This window comes from Lynx canadensis, chromosome D1, assembly GCF_007474595.2.
Source record: "Lynx canadensis isolate LIC74 chromosome D1, mLynCan4.pri.v2, whole genome shotgun sequence".
NCBI classification, from domain to species: domain Eukaryota; kingdom Metazoa; phylum Chordata; class Mammalia; order Carnivora; family Felidae; genus Lynx; species Lynx canadensis.
Genome location: NC_044312.2, coordinates 68,772,459 through 68,788,555, shown reverse-complemented (window position 1 = coordinate 68,788,555; position 16,097 = coordinate 68,772,459). Strand labels below are relative to the sequence as shown.

The window sequence follows — 16,097 nt, the reverse complement described above, 5'->3', positions numbered from 1 at the left end:
ACGATCTCAAGAGTAGATTCCAGTGATTCATCTGGAATGTGGCAAGGTTTTACATGACCCCTACCCACTGCTCAGTGACGGGTGGCCCCGATAGGGCCCAGGGAAGGACTTACCTGATGGGGCCTGACACAGTTAGAGTTGAGATTTGGGTACCGTGTCCCTGGGTCCAACGTGTACTGCTCAAAGTTCTTGTTGATGTTCTCTGGGGTAGTCTGAGGTAACAGCCGATAGAGACTTTCTCTAGGATGAGGCAAAGCCCAGGAGTCAGGGGTTGCTAGCGCAGCCTCAGGCCCTTGTCTGCGCCTCCCCCCGCCCCCCCCCCTGCTCTGCTCTTAAAGGCTCCTTGGATATGTCTGTATACTCCTCCCCTCAAAGCCTGGCCCTCATGGTTCCTCATGGATCCACAAAGTGGGGAAGATTCGAAGGACTGGAGAAAAGGTAGGAGGGGGTCCACAGGCAGTGACACTGGCCTTCTTCCCCCAAGAAGAGGGCAGGGACACACAGCTGGCAGCAGAGGGACCTGTGGTTTTGCTATAACCACCACTCAGCCAAGCTGCGTCCTATGGCCTGCCCCCCATGACCACTGGCCTCCACACCCAAGACCAGCAGAGGCCTGTCCCATTCACCAGCCCTGATTTCCCCCGGTCCACCAGCTGTTACAGCCACGTGGCCAGCAGCAGGAGTCTGGGCGGGAGCCCCAGAGGATCTCAGCAGCAGAAGAGGCCTGGGAGGTCAGAAATCCAGCCCCCACGGGAGGACACTCAGCGCTGCAGTGAAGGCTTCCCCCTAAACCTCTTCTGGCTCTGCAGTGACCGGGCAGTGCTGGGAACCCCAACTTCAGGGCCGCTCCAGGTCAAGATTTCCCTGTTGCATTCGGGTCGTAAGGTCCTGGCCCCAAGAAAGAAGTCACTGACGGGGGCAGAGCATGACAGAGAAAGTTTTCCTGGGGATGCTGATGATCAAATCAGGGCCCGTGTGGGAAGGCAAATGAAAGGTTCATCCCAGGTTCATCCGGGAGTCGCCTAAGGGCCAGCCTTGCTCTTTCCTGTCTGATTTTGGAACCAGCCCTGCCCCCAGCCAGAAACCCTGCCGCCGATACTCACCTTTCGGCCAGCAGCTCCAGGGGAGGGGTGCCCTGGTCCCAGCTTTTCACCATCCATGCCGTGTCAAAGGCTGCCAGGAAGCCTCGGGCACAGCCTGTGCCCATGGGCCAAAATGGCTGGAGAAGAAAGTGTGGAACATTCCCATTAATTCTAAAGGCCCCCACTTTGCCTTCCCATTCTATCCAGCACTTGGGGCTTGCCAGGCCCTTGCGACGCACTGGAAGGGGTGAGGGGTGACAGGACAGACCCTGGGATTCACTGCAAACACAATTAGCTATAGCACAAAGTCCCGTGTAAAGGGTGCTGTATCACAGGAACAGCAAAACTGCTTTGGGGCTTACAAAAGGCACAGGCAAATCCCCACCCTGGGGAAGGCGATGGAAATGAGGGAATACTTCGCAAAAGAGTTGCATTTGTGAGGATTTTAAAGAATGGGTAGGATTCTCATCTTGATCCGTTCAGGAATAGCATGGGCAAAGGCATGGTGGCTGGAAAATGATGGTGCCCGGTAGAGGAGCAGAGGAGGGTAGCAAGAGAGAATGCTGATAAGGGAGACGGGGGCGGAGGGGGCAGGTCACAGCCCACACACCACGGGGAGCAAGGGCTGGTTCACCAAATAAAGTTTTTTTCTTTTTAATTTTTTAAACATTTTTAAGAGAGAGAGAGAGAGAAACAGGGCGCAAGTGGGGGAAGGACAGAGAGAGAGGGAGACACAGAATCCAAAGCAGGCTCCAGGCTCTGAGCTGTCAGCACAGAGCCTAACGCTGGGCTCGAACCCATGAACCCTAAGATCATGACCTGAGCCAAAGTCAGACACTTAACTGACTGAGCCACCCAGGCGCCCCTGACCGAACAAAGTTCTAACTGAACTGTCCCATGGGCACCCAAAGCATAGTCTGGAATTTGACTCTTACTTGGAATAAACACACATTTTTTTTTTTGGTTAGTGCTGACTTTAAAGATAAAAATGTAATCCTTCTGAAAACATTGTATCTAAGCATCCTTGCATTTGCTGATTCTCTGGGAAGCACTTTGAGCAGGGAGGCCATGGACAGAAACTGGACTTGGGGCCCCTTATGCCTTCTTGTACCCTCTAGGATATTCATGTTGCAAGGCCCCAGAGAGAGCTCCCCACGCGAGGAAGAAGTTATGGTCCAGCTGAGCGCGTGCATGTTCTCAGGAGGCCAGCCTGGGAAGTCCAGAGCGGGGCTGACCGATTTTGTACTTTGACAAAGAGGTCGGCCCAAAGAGCCCAGAGGTAGGAGAGGAAGATAGAATGAGCTTCTCTGTATTTGGTCAAAGGGCAGGTGCAAACTGGAGACCAGCACGGACTTGGCAGAGTCCGGCACACTGGCAGGGCACCTGTCTGTCCCCTGGCTGAACGACAGCACAGGCTGCTGGCCACACCATAAATGCAGGGATCGGTCTTTTACCGGGAATGGGGGGCGCTACCTCAAGCAGACTGTCGCCCACCAGGGCCACGAGTAGCTGGTGTGACTGGCGCTCGCGCACCAAGGCCGCGTTCTCGGAGGCGTACATGGAGGTGAAGTCGAACATGGCCACGTCGGGCTGCCCATAATGGTTCATAGCATAGTCTAATGATGGCAGCTGGTAATTGGTGGCGAAATCTGCAGCCTCACGGGCGTAGGAAAGCAGGTTGTCCTGGTTCACATTCTCCGCACACAGCAGCATCTCCGTGTCGATGTAGTCCTGGGGGGAGAACAGGAGCAAAATGTTGCAATCTGCCCCTGGAAAGGGCAAGTGTTCATACCCATATCTTTGCAAAAAGACTTGGAATGGGTTTGGACAGCGAGGCTGATCAAAACAGAAAATCAGGGCCAAAGGAATCAAGAGGAACCAAATCAGCCCTCTGTACGGGCCAACAGAGCTGTGATTAAGCATCGCACTTGACTTTGAGCTTCCTGGCATCCGAGGCAAAAGGGAAATGTGATGTATGGCAAGGCTTTCCTTATCAGAAAGAAGGAAGCATAGAAATTCCTAGGGGAGGCAATTTTTTCCTGGCACTAAATTCTAAAAGAACTGTCTCACGTAGGAATTTTGACAGAGAACACAGTGTTGCAATGAACAGTTTACTCAGTAATGGTCTTGTGGTAAACACGGAAGTAAAATTCATATGGCCGGTTCTTGCGATAACTTTCAGCAAAAATGAAAAGACAAAAGAGCGAGTAAGTAATAGTGATTTTATAGCCGACTAAGCTGAGCTAATAATATGGACATACTGTGTTTAGTGGGCAAACAGGACCAGAAAAGAAATGGGTAACTGGCATAACTCTTGAACTTTCTCTGCAGAATCAGTTATCTCTTCTCTGGCCAGGCTGAGGGTTGTTCAGGGCCCTGTTCTGCTCTCACAGTGTTAACTGTTACAGCCCTGGAGGGCGCTGGCCTCCAGCACCAGGATACCCATCCTGGAGGGACTCCGGCAGTGCCCCATAGCATGTCCCCCAGAGTCTAATCTGCTCCTCGTGTGGTTAAGGAACCAGAAGACTATCTTTCTTGAAAGGTGGCAGAGAAGTGCAGATCCTCAGGTGGGTGGGGTGTGGGCGGGAACTGGTGGGGCCATCCAGAGCATCAGGTCACAGTCCACCCCTGCTACGCAGTGAGTAAATTTGGGCAAGTTATCAAAGTCTTCTGAGTTTCCGTTTTCTTGTTTGTAAAACAGGAATGACAAAATCCACCTCATACAGTGAGGACCGAGGGAAATGGCAGACATAAAAATCCCCAGCCTGACGCCTGGCATGTGAGAAGAGCAAAGTGAATGGGAATTTCCATTCCCTATAATTCACGATGGCACAAACACGGCATGCGGGGAAGCGCGTCCCTGGACCTCCCCTCCCCACCCCGAGGCACCAACAAGAGTATTTATAAAGGTCTTGGAAGGCACAGCCACATCTACAAACAGAGCGACCTACTGTGTCCATTTTCCTCATAGCCGTGATTTCAAATACCTCATCGCAGAAATTCTCATACGTTCACACCATAGTGCATCACCCAGTTTGCACCCAGCAGTGGCCCAAGGGTGCTTTGCCGGGTCACGGCGTTCAGGCTGGAGCTCCTGTCATTCGCCTTTCCTTTCTCCTACCTGCTCCACCAGTCACATGACCAATTTCCTCCCTTACAAGCGTGGGGATGAGATGGGGAAGGGTGAATGGAGAGGTCTTGAAAATACTCCCTCTTCAAAGCATGCCCACAAGTGCCCGTGAGGTGGGCTGGGTGATGGGGGAATGTGGTCACGCCTGGTGCTGGTGTCCCAAACAGGGGTGTGGGGACCTGCAGGGCTGGGCTGGGGTAACAGCTCACCCGGCCCAGGGCTGCTGGAAGGAGCCACGGGACCTCGTATAGCAGGAGGTCCCAGGAGAGGGGACGGTACAGAAGCAGGACAGGGAGCAGCAGGGAGGGGGTGAAAACAAGGACAATGGAGAGAAAGGTGGGAAGGGACCCTAAGCGAAGTGGGCAGGCCTGGAGAAGTAGTTTTAAATTAAGACAGATGCAGGAGGATGAAGGTGGGCCCCGTTTGCCACACGCATAGGTACTGAAGACAGGCTGTGTCCTCAGCAGAGAGGAGGGACAGTGAGAGACGCGGCAAGAATAGTACAGGGCAGGGAACCTGATGGGAAGAGCAGTCACCCCTACCCCCCGTGCTGAGCTGAAAGGAAGGCTGGAGATCAGAAGAGGTCAGGCAATGGTTTCGAATGAGGTTGGGCTCAGCACTGGGAGACCAGCTATGATGTACGCTGGCCTCACCCACCTGGAAACAAGGCTCCCTCCCCCCATGGCGAGACCAAGCCTGCTATATCCAGGAGCCTTAGCCTATATGAATGTGGGCCAGCCCGGAGAGGGCGCCAGGATGACAGGCCACCCTCCTTGTGAGGGAGAGCAAGATGGGCAGAGTTGGGAGCCCAAAGCCATCGTTTCCTGAGGAGGAACTTCACTCTCCCTTCAGTAGCCATGGAAGACCAGAGGTCAGTAGGAATAGGTGGGGAAGCAGGTCAGTCAGTCATTCAACACACATTCACTCAGCACCTCTGTGTGCCTCCAGAAAGATGCTGACCCATGCAGGGAGAGGAAACGAGAGAGGACTTGCCATTCCTCTGGGAGCATGACAAGAATGTTAATTTGAGTGGCTCGGGGTAGATGGACCAGCTCCCAGCTATGCAAATGCTACAGAGCTTGGCCGGGCACATGGAGACTCCTGGCCAGAGCTCCTGAACCAAAGAACTTTCCAGCCCTCTCACGTCCAGCCTGTGGGCTAGAACTTCTAGAGGAGAGTTCCTGTCTTATCTTAAAAGCCCCTCAGCACCAGCTCAGAAGATGCCCCTGGACTCTCTGAGGGGAAAGAAAGCCCCAGTGAGGACACCCACGAGCCTGGGATCTGCTCCCAGATCTTCCACCGTCATTATGGGGTTAGAGTGAGTCACGCTTGCCCACCTGTGTGATGACAGGGACGTGGGGGTATGGAGGGGCTTTAACAACTGCCAAAGAGTTGAATCACCATGAGCAACATGTCGTGGCCTGGACAAATGCCCTGGGATGCCCTGAGGGAACCTTAGTGTCCCACAGGCTGGAGTACTCAGCCAGTGAAATAAGAAACCCCTGTCAAATTCTGCCCGACTTCCCATGGTGAGAGGTGGGTGCTGACAAAAGCCTCCTCAGCCCCTCCTTTGCAAAGGTTTCCACTGTTCCTGAAGCCCCAGACCCCAAATAGTCCTTCACTACCTGCCATTGGCCTCTCGATGGAGGAAGCAACTTTGGGAGGGATGCCCGTGGAATAAAGGAAAGAAGGGGACACCACCCCACCTCCCCTAGACCGGGTCAGCCGTGGGGCACCAGATGCCAAAACCCACTGCTCACACATCTGCTGGCTGTGTTCAGTCGGTTCCTTTCAACTCCCATCCACCCCATTCACAGCCTCCTGTCTGCAGCTCAGGCTCTCAGCAAGCCCTGAGCCACGCAGAGGAGGCCCAGGGGAGGGCTGGGTTACTAATGCCACCCGGCCAGCTGCCAGCACAAAGTGGTCAGAGGACAGGCACATTCTTCTTCGACAAGCGACACTGAATAGTCACCATGCCGCCTGAGCTGCAGGCCGCCACCCGGAGAGCAGGCTGACTGCATGATCGTTATCTTGAGGCTACAGCAGGGGCAGCAGGAACAGAGGCTCTGGATAGGTTGGAAACCTGACCAAAGCAGCTTCCAGCCCAGGGCCCACCACTCTGTGTGCTCCTTTCTTCTAGCCTCGTACTCGGTTTAAACATGAAGATGCACAGGCAGGAAGCAGAGGCCAGGAAGCCAGCAGGACCAAAAAGCAGGTGTCCAAACCAGACAGAAATGATAGAGGGAATCTACAACTCCCCTATATGCTCCAGGCACGGGGCCCGTTGCTCTGTATACCTTTTAAAATTTACTCCTGGGGGCACCTGGGTGGCGCAGTCGGTTAAGCGTCCGACTTCAGCCAGGTCACGATCTCGCCGTCCGTGAGTTTGAGCCCCGCGTCAGGCTCTGGGCTGATGGCTCAGAGCCTGGAGCCTGTTTCCGATTCTGTGTCTCCCTCTCTCTCTGCCCCTCCCCCGTTCATGCTCTGTCTCTCTCTGTCCCAAAAATAAATAAACGTTGAAAAAAAAAAATAAATAAAAAAAAAAATAAAATTTACTCCTGCAAACAACCCTTTCGGACAGAAACCATTATTCCTGTTCTACAAATAAGAAGACCAAAGTTCAGGAAAGTTAAGCAGCGTTTAGTCACAGTCCTGAGTTAATCCGTGGCAGAGCCAAGATTCAAGTTGAGCCTTTGTGCCTGTGAGAAGAGAGGGTTCCACCGGACATTATGACAAGAGGGCCACATGTGAAATTCACCAGTGAACGTTGTCTCCGTGTTCCACTCGGACAAGGAGCCCACAGCTGCCTCCAAATGACATGAGACCTCCCAGGAAAGGGAGCAGGGTTGAATGAGACATGGAGAAGGAGAAGACTCAGCCCATCTCCTGGTGAAAAAGGCTCACACCAACAAGCAGGGGAGGGTTTGAGCCTCCACCGCCACCCCCCAGCGTTCTGCAGAAACACCTCTGCCTGTATCGGCTCCTTCACTCAACACTCACACGACACCACGCAGAAGGAAAATGCTGGTCCTTTTCTTGCCTCCCGCTTTGCTCAGTTTCTGGCAGGATGGCATCTTGCTCCCACACTTGCTGGGTCACAAAGGGAAAGACAGGACACCCCAGCCAAGAGATACGTACGTTAATGATGACACCTTTGTCGAGCAGGCTCTGCTTCTTGGCAGTCATGACGAAATAGTGGGTGCAGTCCTTGTAGTAAACAATGTTCTCCAGATCAATCCCTGCAGAGAGAAGTATGCGTGGACTCAGTTTGATTCCCTCAGCGCTCGCTGTATGCCAAGAGCTCTACTTTGCTGCATTACAGGTGCCGTTGTTTCCCTGCATATACTCATGTTGGGCAAGTTTTTAAAACACACAAGGCTGGGAAAGAGAAAACGGAGTGCTAGAATTTACCTAACTCCACACAGCTAGCTTTTATAGCCCCACTAAGACCCTACGTGCTTTTTCAATTGAGATATAATGGACATGTAACATGTTGTAAGTTTAAGGTGTACGATATATTGATTTGGTATATTTATATATTGCGATATGATTAAAGCGCTTTAAAAAAAAAAAAAAAAAACCACCTCAAAGTCCTTAGGGGCTGTGGACCAGCACTTCCAAGTTAGAGCCAAGCGCTGCAGAAAGGCCAAGAGTTGTCCACAGCATAGCAGCAAAGCAACAGTAGTCCCGGGATTTGAACCCCAGCCGGTCTGATTCCCAATCGCCACCGTGCCCTCCATGTGACCACAGAGTCAGAGAGTGGTGTCAATTCTCCCAAGGCTGTGCTAAGCCATGTTTCTCCCGTTCTCCTGTGTGTGGGAAAACCCAGGTGTCCTGGCAGGAACAAATCAGGTTGGAGGGTTGAGTTGTATCTTTTTGTACTTCCCAGCAAATGCAAAAACACTCGAGAGACTAGGTTTCTGCTTTTAAAACAAAGCCGTAGCGCCTGGCCGAAGCATCTCCTGAGAACTTGGAAGTGTGCATGATCAGAACCCCACGTAGGACCTACTAAATCAGAAACTCTGATGGTAGGGCCAGCAATCTGCACTTTGACAAGCCTGAGAGGGGATTCTGATGCACGTGCAAATTTGAGAACTGGCTTAGCTTCTTTGGAGAGAAAGGAACAGACACGTAACAACTTTAACAGCAGCCGACATAGAGGTGTGCTGGGTAACCAGAGGAACCCCTTTATTACTGTTAAATAGGAAACAGCCATCAATGCAGAGGGTTCCCCTGAGAATCAGAGGAAATTCATCCGTGTCACTGTGAAAGGGGCACTGTGAAACAATGGCCAAAGGTGACCGTCCCAGCGAAATGTAAAGGAAACTCACTGAGACATTTGGAAAAACACACTCAAAGTCCTGTCACAATTCATATTTGGTGGTTTATTGAAGTATTTATCTTCTTGGTTTTGGAGAGGAAGGGAGGGTTGGACAATTCTTAAATCATTCAGAAGAACATAATACGCTGAATGAAAACATTCTACAGAGAACTGTGGGCTGATGGGGGCCGGGGCAGGGAGGGGAAGATGGGTGATGGGCATTGAGGAAGGCACTTGTTGGGATGAGCATTGGGTGTTGTATGTAAGTGATGAATCATGGAAATCTATTTCCGAAGCCAGGAGTATACTATATACACTATATGTTAGCTAACTTGACAATAAATTATATTTAGGAAAAAAAAAAACAAGAAATAAAACATAAAATCCTAAAAAAAAAAAAAAGAAAAAGAAAAGAAATGAAAAGAAAAAGAAATGAAAAGAAAAAAAGAAAAAAGAAATGAAAAAAGAAAAAGAAAAGAAAAGAAAAGAAAAGAAAAGAAAAGAAAAGAAAAGAAAAGAAAAGAAAGAAAAGAAACCAAAAAACCCCGCTCTAATAAAATCATGCCACTGTGGTGAAACTCAGAGGATCGCCCAACGGGCACACATCATAATGGCCAGTGAGTGGTACAGTCTGGCTCAATAAGGAATCCCATTCCTAGAAACTAACTTGAAATATTCCCGGGGAGCAGTTTGACCTGTAACAGTGCACAACTGGAAGGTCTATACCAGAGGCCAGCAGACATTTTTCTGTAACAGGCAGATAGTAAGGATTTGGGGCTTTGTGGGCCATCAGGGTCCATAACCACTCATGGCCACAGGTAGCAATGTCAACAAGTGGGTGTGACTGTGCCCCAAGAAACTTTCATTTATGGGCACTGAAACTGGAATTTCATGTAACTTTCGATTTGTTGAAAAATAGTCTTCTTTTGCTTTTTCTTCAGCCATTCAAAAACATTAAAACCATTCTTAGCTCGAAGGCAACACAAACATGTGGCCGCCCATAGTTTGCCGGCCTCCAATTTAAATGCTTAGGCGGTGACAGTGCATCTACTTAATGAGCTATTCTGTGGCTGCAAAACTGACCATCAGGAGGACCTGGCTGCAGTGTGGACAATATTTCAAATGTGATGCTGGAGGAGAAAATCAGATTCACAAAGAGTATTGACACCCCGAGAAGAGCCAGAGCCCTGTGAAAAGTGGGGCTACAGGCAGACGATTATTGAAAAGAAGTATGTGAACATGAGAACTCTTTCTGTGCTAGGTGATACTCAGTGTGGATGACTGACTTCTGGTATGAAAATTTTGTCCAACATTGTTGTTACACTGCCTTTCGAGGAGAAATACCTATTTTAAAATCAGGTGAAAAGAAAAATCTGGGATTTACATAATTGGCAGGAGCGTTTCCCCCCTCTTTCCCCTCCCTGGGCTGGATTTCTCTGCACCATCTTTCTGACTGCCTGACTTACTAGTTGTCTGTTTATTAACGGTCTCCCCCAGCAGAATATAAGCTCCAAGAGAGGGGTCTCGTTTTGCCCACCGCTCTTTCTCAGGCCCTTGAACAACAGCTGGCACACAGTAGGCAGTCAATAAATATTTGTTGAGTAAAGGAATGAGGATCTTCTTTCCTCAAGGCCCACGGCTGGGGGACACTGATGCGCTGGGGTGAGTACATGCTCCCTGGGCATCCCTGGATGTCCCTGGTGGGGAAGGGCGGCTGGCACACTGCACAGAAGTACCTACACTTCTTCAGGGGCTAACCTCAGGTTACTGGCTCCCTCCTCAGAGGGCTCTCTGAAGCTCACGGTGACGTGGGCATAGACCAACCTCCCTGCATTAGGATGGTTGTCCCTCACTGGACAAGGATCTACTTGGGGAAGGGACCATGTCAACCTCAACTCTGTATCCCATGATACTGATACTGGCACGTAATGTGCACTGAGTAAACGTTGACTGAGTAAATCCATCTCTAGCCATTTTCATGTACAACAGCCAGAACTTTTTCTCAAGAATTGCCCTTGTCCTTGAAGGAATCCTACCCATTTCTCTCCTAAGGAGAAGTCTGGGCTTCTGCTTTATCAGAGTGAGGCTCCCAATCCCCAAAACTGGGACAGCCCAGCATGGACATGGCCTGGTTTGGAGAAAGGTGAGGGTCCCACCTGTTTCTTCTTTAAGGTCCTGAAAAAACTTCTGGTTGAAGATGAAAGCCACCCCGCTAATCTCTTCCACCTTGGCTTCGGCTGTGCTGTTTCTGTTTATGAAGTTGGCGGTGATCGCAATAGCCAGCTTCCCACGGAATTCTTTTCTTCGGAACCCTGCATGAGGCGAAGAGAAAAAGGGAGTCTTTCTTCTGGAATTGGTGGGAAAAGTGAAAAAGATTACTGAGGAAGCTATTCTCAGATGCCTCACGGGCCCCTGAAACCAGAATTCTGCATCTGTAGAGAATAAGGGCAGGTGGAAATGTCAAGGTTTGTACCTGAGGAAGAAACGCATCACCAGAGGCCTAAGTCAGTGGGACTTTTTCCTTTCCTGAAATCTATAGGACCAATTATTCTGGTTAGGCTTCTACAAACAAAAGGCCAAAGTGATCTTCCTAAAGGCAATCCGAGAGCTCATCCTTTTAAAGATTTGTTAGGGGGTCTCCTGGGTGGCTCAGTTGGTTAAGTGCCTGACTTCGGATCAGGTCATGATCTCACGGTTCGTGGGTTCGAGCCCTGCATCAGGCTCTGTGCTGACTCTCAGAGCCTGGAGCCTGCTTTGGATTCTGTGTCTCCCTCTCCCTCTGCCCCTCCCCTGCTCATTCTCTCTCTCTCTCTGTCTCTGAAAAATAAATGTTAAAAAAAATTTTTTTTAATGAAAAAGATAAAGATTTGTTAGGCGCTGTTGCTAGGTACATTCATGACACATGCACTTTGAACTTGACGATTAAGACTATATTGTTAGTATTCTTCATGTTTTCCCCCCTTTGAAAAGGATTATGAGACTCAATTCCTGTGGGATGGGGATTTTAAACTTAAAACAAATTGTTTTTAATGTTTATTTATTTTTGAGAGAGCGCGAGTGAGCGGGGGAGGGGAAGAGAGGAAGACGCAGAATCTGAAGCAGGCTCCAGGCTCCGAGCTGTCAGCACAGAGCCCGATGTGGGGCCCGAACCCACACACTGTGAGATCATGACCTGAGCCGAAGTCGGACGCTTAACTGAGACACCCAGGCGCTCCTGTGGGATGGGGATTTTAACAAATTTTCTATTTCCAGTCTCCAGTGACGGGCACACGGTCCACACTCAATAAATATAGAATGAGTAGACAAAATTTTAACTTGCAATTGATTCGTACAATGATTCCTTAGGGTGCTTGTGTCAATGGTTTAGCTTTTTAATGGCAGTGACAGAGAGGACCCCAAGCAGCTGGTTAGACTTCATTCTTCTGCCAACCCCCTTTCTTTCTAGCAGCTGGCTAGCCCACAGTCCCCAGTTTTCCCTCTGTCCCAGATGCCGTGCACTTTGCTTAACTCAAGGCGCTCATCACATGAGCAGGCTTGGCGGACATGCCTCTGTCTTCAACCTCCCCTGAGAACTGCCCCCACATTTGCTCACAGTATATGCAAACCTCATGTGCATTCCCAAATTCGGTCAAAAATCCCTTGGACTGGAAACCTTGGGTTTTTATCTCAGTACCTCCTCTTTTAAGTCATCTTTCATCAGACTTTTATCGAAATGATCAGAAATGGCCATGATGGTCTAGTCTGGTATTTCTTAACCGGGAGTGACCTTGGCCCCTAGTTAGGCAAATTGTGGAGACATTTCCGGTGGCTGCAGCTTGGGGGTGCTACTGGTGTCTAGCAGGGAGAGGCCAGGGATGCTAAGCATCCTACTGTGCACGGGACAAAAAATGATGTGGCTCCAAATGCCAACGGCGTCAATATGGAAAAACCCGGCTGCAGGTCTACTTATTTGGTGCTAGGCTGCCTAAGTGGCTCTTCTCCTTCTTACCTTTCTTTTCCTGTCCACAAAATGCCAAACTATACTCAGACAGGGTGTGGATTTTGGATTTGCAAATATTCAGACTTAACAGTTTTACCAAACCACCAAAATATCCCCATAAATGCTAACGGCACAATATCCAGGTTAGCAACTTAAAAGGTCTTTGTCAGGTATTGGTTATTGATTGCAGGGATGGGGCACGTGTAGGGATGGAGGAGAAGAGAGAGGCACGGGAGCAGGGAAAGGGTCCTCATGGTCCAGCAAGTGGTAGGGCCCAGCTAGGCAGACCACACCTCTGGAAGCCTCCAACATCGACCGTCTTTCAGGGAGTGAGTTCTGTCCTCAGAGGAGATGCCCTCCCGGTCAGACCTCTGCAGCCTGCAGCCTTTAAGCAGGGCAAGCTTGAAGAGCAAATGTAGTCCCCAGTCTAAGAGATGCCATGTGAGGCCATTTTGTCCACCATCTGTGGTCTCATGCGGATACAGTTAGTGCAAATCCATACAACCTACGCACCGATTAATCTCGGCAGGGGGCGGGTGGAGGGGGAGGTGATTGAAGGCATTTCCTGGCAGTGGTGCTCCTCTCCCAACCTGATTAGCCCTTACTCCAAGAAAACGTGTTATGCTTCCAACTTCAGAACTCAGGGAAGCATGGTTTTGCGCTTTGACAGTCTGGGGAAAACAGATCTTACTGCCCAGCAGTGAATGTGCTGAAAAGTTACAAAAAGAGATGGGCTCCTCCTTCTGGAGCATTACACGTGACAGTGAAAGAACACACTCATAGTAGAAGAACGGCTGTCTTAGAGGAGGTATGAAAGTTCTTAGTGCCATGGATTGCACATTGACACGTGCTCAGTAATTGTATGCTGACTTTGAACTTCCCTGGCACTTTATCTTTATAAAACACTTTTACATGTGAGTCCTTTCCTAGCCCTCAAAATGATGCTCTGAGAAGATTCTGTTATCTACATCTTCCAGGTGGGAAAAGTGAGGTTCAGAGACAATGAAATGCTCAGCCTCAGGCACAGCAGGACAATCTGCCCTTCTGTGAAGGCCCCACCCAGCTTTAGCACGTGCCATCTCGCTTTTGGGCACTGCCCCCTGCCTCACTCCCATACCCCCTTCCTCAGCTCCAGGAACAGTCTTCACCTTCTAGCGTGTTCCTGCGGCCATCAGCGCCAATGATGACGTCAAACTCAAAGTCCGACAGAGCGTGGTCCGCAGGGAGAAATTCTGCCCGCCAGCCGATTTCTGCCAGAACAGAAAAATGATTTGAGTTGGCAGAGAAAGGTGGGAGGCATCTTGGTGTCAGCCAGGAAAAATGGATAATGCCCCTATGTGTAGGCACCCCAGACAGAGCTGCCAGAGGAAAGACCCAGAGTCATCCCAACTCACACTCTCATCTGGACTCCTTCTGGCTTTAATATCCATTCAATCTGGGACAAGGTAAACCAGCAGCGTCAACCCTATGCTTGATGTAACTGGTTTCTGTGCAGGTTGGGAGACTATCCTCAGTGACTCTTAAACTAGTCTTACTTGAACCTTATTTTTCCCAGCGTTTTCTACCTTGCTCTCTTCATCTTCCCCTATATTCCTCCTTGCCCTCCCATTACTGACCAGACCCGGAGGATGTGCAGGGTGTAGAAACCAGTTTGAATTGCCACTTCATTATGGTCAGAATGTTCTGTCGGGCAGTACACAGCCTTCTATGATAACATTTTCAGGTAAAATCTTGCTGGTCACCCATAACTGGGATTTAACATCCACCAGAGGTTTGAGAGAGGCTACCAAAGCCACCTAAAGCCTCTTCTAAATTTTCAAATATCCTGGGCTGAGGACAGGAGAAGTCAGAACTGAATGAGCACATGGAGCTCTGAGGTCTCTGACATGAAGTTGCCCAAACTGAAGGTCCTGCCTCAGCAGAAGATTTTGATAATAAGATGCAGAGGCATCAGGAACAAAGTCTCCGTCCGTGGTGTGTGAGAGATCAGCATTTACATAAACATATTAAAGGAGAAAGGGAAGCATTACTAAATAATAAGACACCCACAATGGGCGAAGTTTGTGGTTTGTAAATTATACTTTAGTAAGGCTTAAAAATATTACATGCCAAATTATATCATGAGCACTTATTTCATATTTTCTCTAGAAGCTTCACATTTCTAACTGGATTTTAAAATATCATATGGGTACAAAATATCCAAGTAACTGTGTGTTTTCCCACATAGCTGGAAGAGCATAGGAATGAACTTTATCAAACAACCAAATGTAGGTCTTCTATCCTAATTACTTATTACTTCATTTGTCAAATTACTGCCCCCTAGTGACAGGGTAACAAAATTACAGGTTTAATGGCATAACCAACCCCCTGTGGGGAAGAAGAGAAAAACTAAAGTGGTAGGTAGCCCTGGTCCAAAAAGGTAAAATATCCTTGACAGAATTATACGAAACAGTCCCCAACAAGAATAACTCTTACAGAAACATCCTCTGAGAACTACAAATGCGATTTCCATTTTGCGATATCTGATTTCTAGATATGAAAGGAAAAGTATACTGTACTTTGATTTTCTTGATCTTCAGGAGGCTCTAGAACCTTCACAAACTCCACATTCACGTGGATTTCAACGCCCAGCATCAGGGCCACCTTGAATAGGATGAGCTGCAACTGACGAATACCTATTAGAAAGGAAAGGGGAAAGAGAAGACGTGTCAGCAGTAGTGCTTGAGTGTCTCCTACATACAGGGTACTATATAATCACTCCTCGATGATCTCTGCGCATAGTCATGTACCAACCATGATCACTACCGAGAACTAATTATGTGCCAGCCACTCGGTGTTTTCTCACTTAACCCTTATTGTGACCCTTTGGGATAATTATTCCCATTTAATGGATAAGAAATTGAGGCTCAGTGAGGTGAAGTGATTTGCTTAAGGTGACACAGCAGCAAAACTACAATGTGGACCCAGATCTGTCTGATTCCTACACTGTGCTCTAGCTTTTAGATAATGCCATAATAATGGAAGCTCTCTCTTTCCTGCCTCCTTCCTGAGATAGGCTATAAGTTTGACAAGGTAGAGATGGAAAGGGGAGTAGACAGAGAGAGTAAATGGTCACAAGTAAAGTCAGTGATAAAATGGTTCATCTCATGGCAGACTGAGCCTAAGCTCTTAGCCACCCACGGTCAGGGGCGGCTGGGGAATTCTCCCTATGGAACTGGGCTCGTGATAATTCACCTCCCACCCACTCTTCTAAACTTTCCCAGTAAGTGTCACCTCCTATCTCTCCCTTGGCCCTGCCATTCAGCACATGTAGGGATGTCTCCAAATATTTTTCTATAGAGCAAGAAACTTTCTGTGGGTCCCTCTGTATTTATTGGGCTTTGTTCATTTAACATTTACTGAGCATCTGCAATGGGCCAGGTGCCATGGGAGGCACAAGAGATATGGAACTCACTCTAGTGGAGGAAACACATGTAAACAGACAGGGTCAGAGCATGGTGATTGGGGGCAGGGGAGCAGCAGAACAGCACCTGAGCTGCAGTCCCAGAAGCCAGGAGAATACCAGATCTCCACAGACAGATTAAG

The 16,097-nt window shown here is 49.2% G+C and overlaps 1 protein-coding gene across 6 annotated transcripts in view; it reads right to left on the bottom strand.

Moving 5' to 3' along the window:
- The window catches only part of LOC115524485 (F-actin-monooxygenase MICAL2), a 223,772-nt gene that overhangs the window by 119,812 nt on the left and 87,863 nt on the right, over positions 1-16,097 (bottom strand). For all 6 annotated transcript variants that reach the window (XM_030330799.1, XM_030330800.1, XM_030330802.1 and 3 more), the window contains exons 5-11: positions 15,071-15,187; positions 13,661-13,762; positions 10,690-10,845; positions 7,351-7,451; positions 2,556-2,813; positions 1,104-1,219; positions 114-240 (exon numbers count right to left, since the gene is read on the bottom strand). In XM_030330799.1, coding sequence (XP_030186659.1) covers positions 114-240; positions 1,104-1,219; positions 2,556-2,813; positions 7,351-7,451; positions 10,690-10,845; positions 13,661-13,762; positions 15,071-15,187 — 977 coding nt within the window. The remainder of the gene's footprint in view (positions 1-113; positions 241-1,103; positions 1,220-2,555; positions 2,814-7,350; positions 7,452-10,689; positions 10,846-13,660; positions 13,763-15,070; positions 15,188-16,097) is intronic.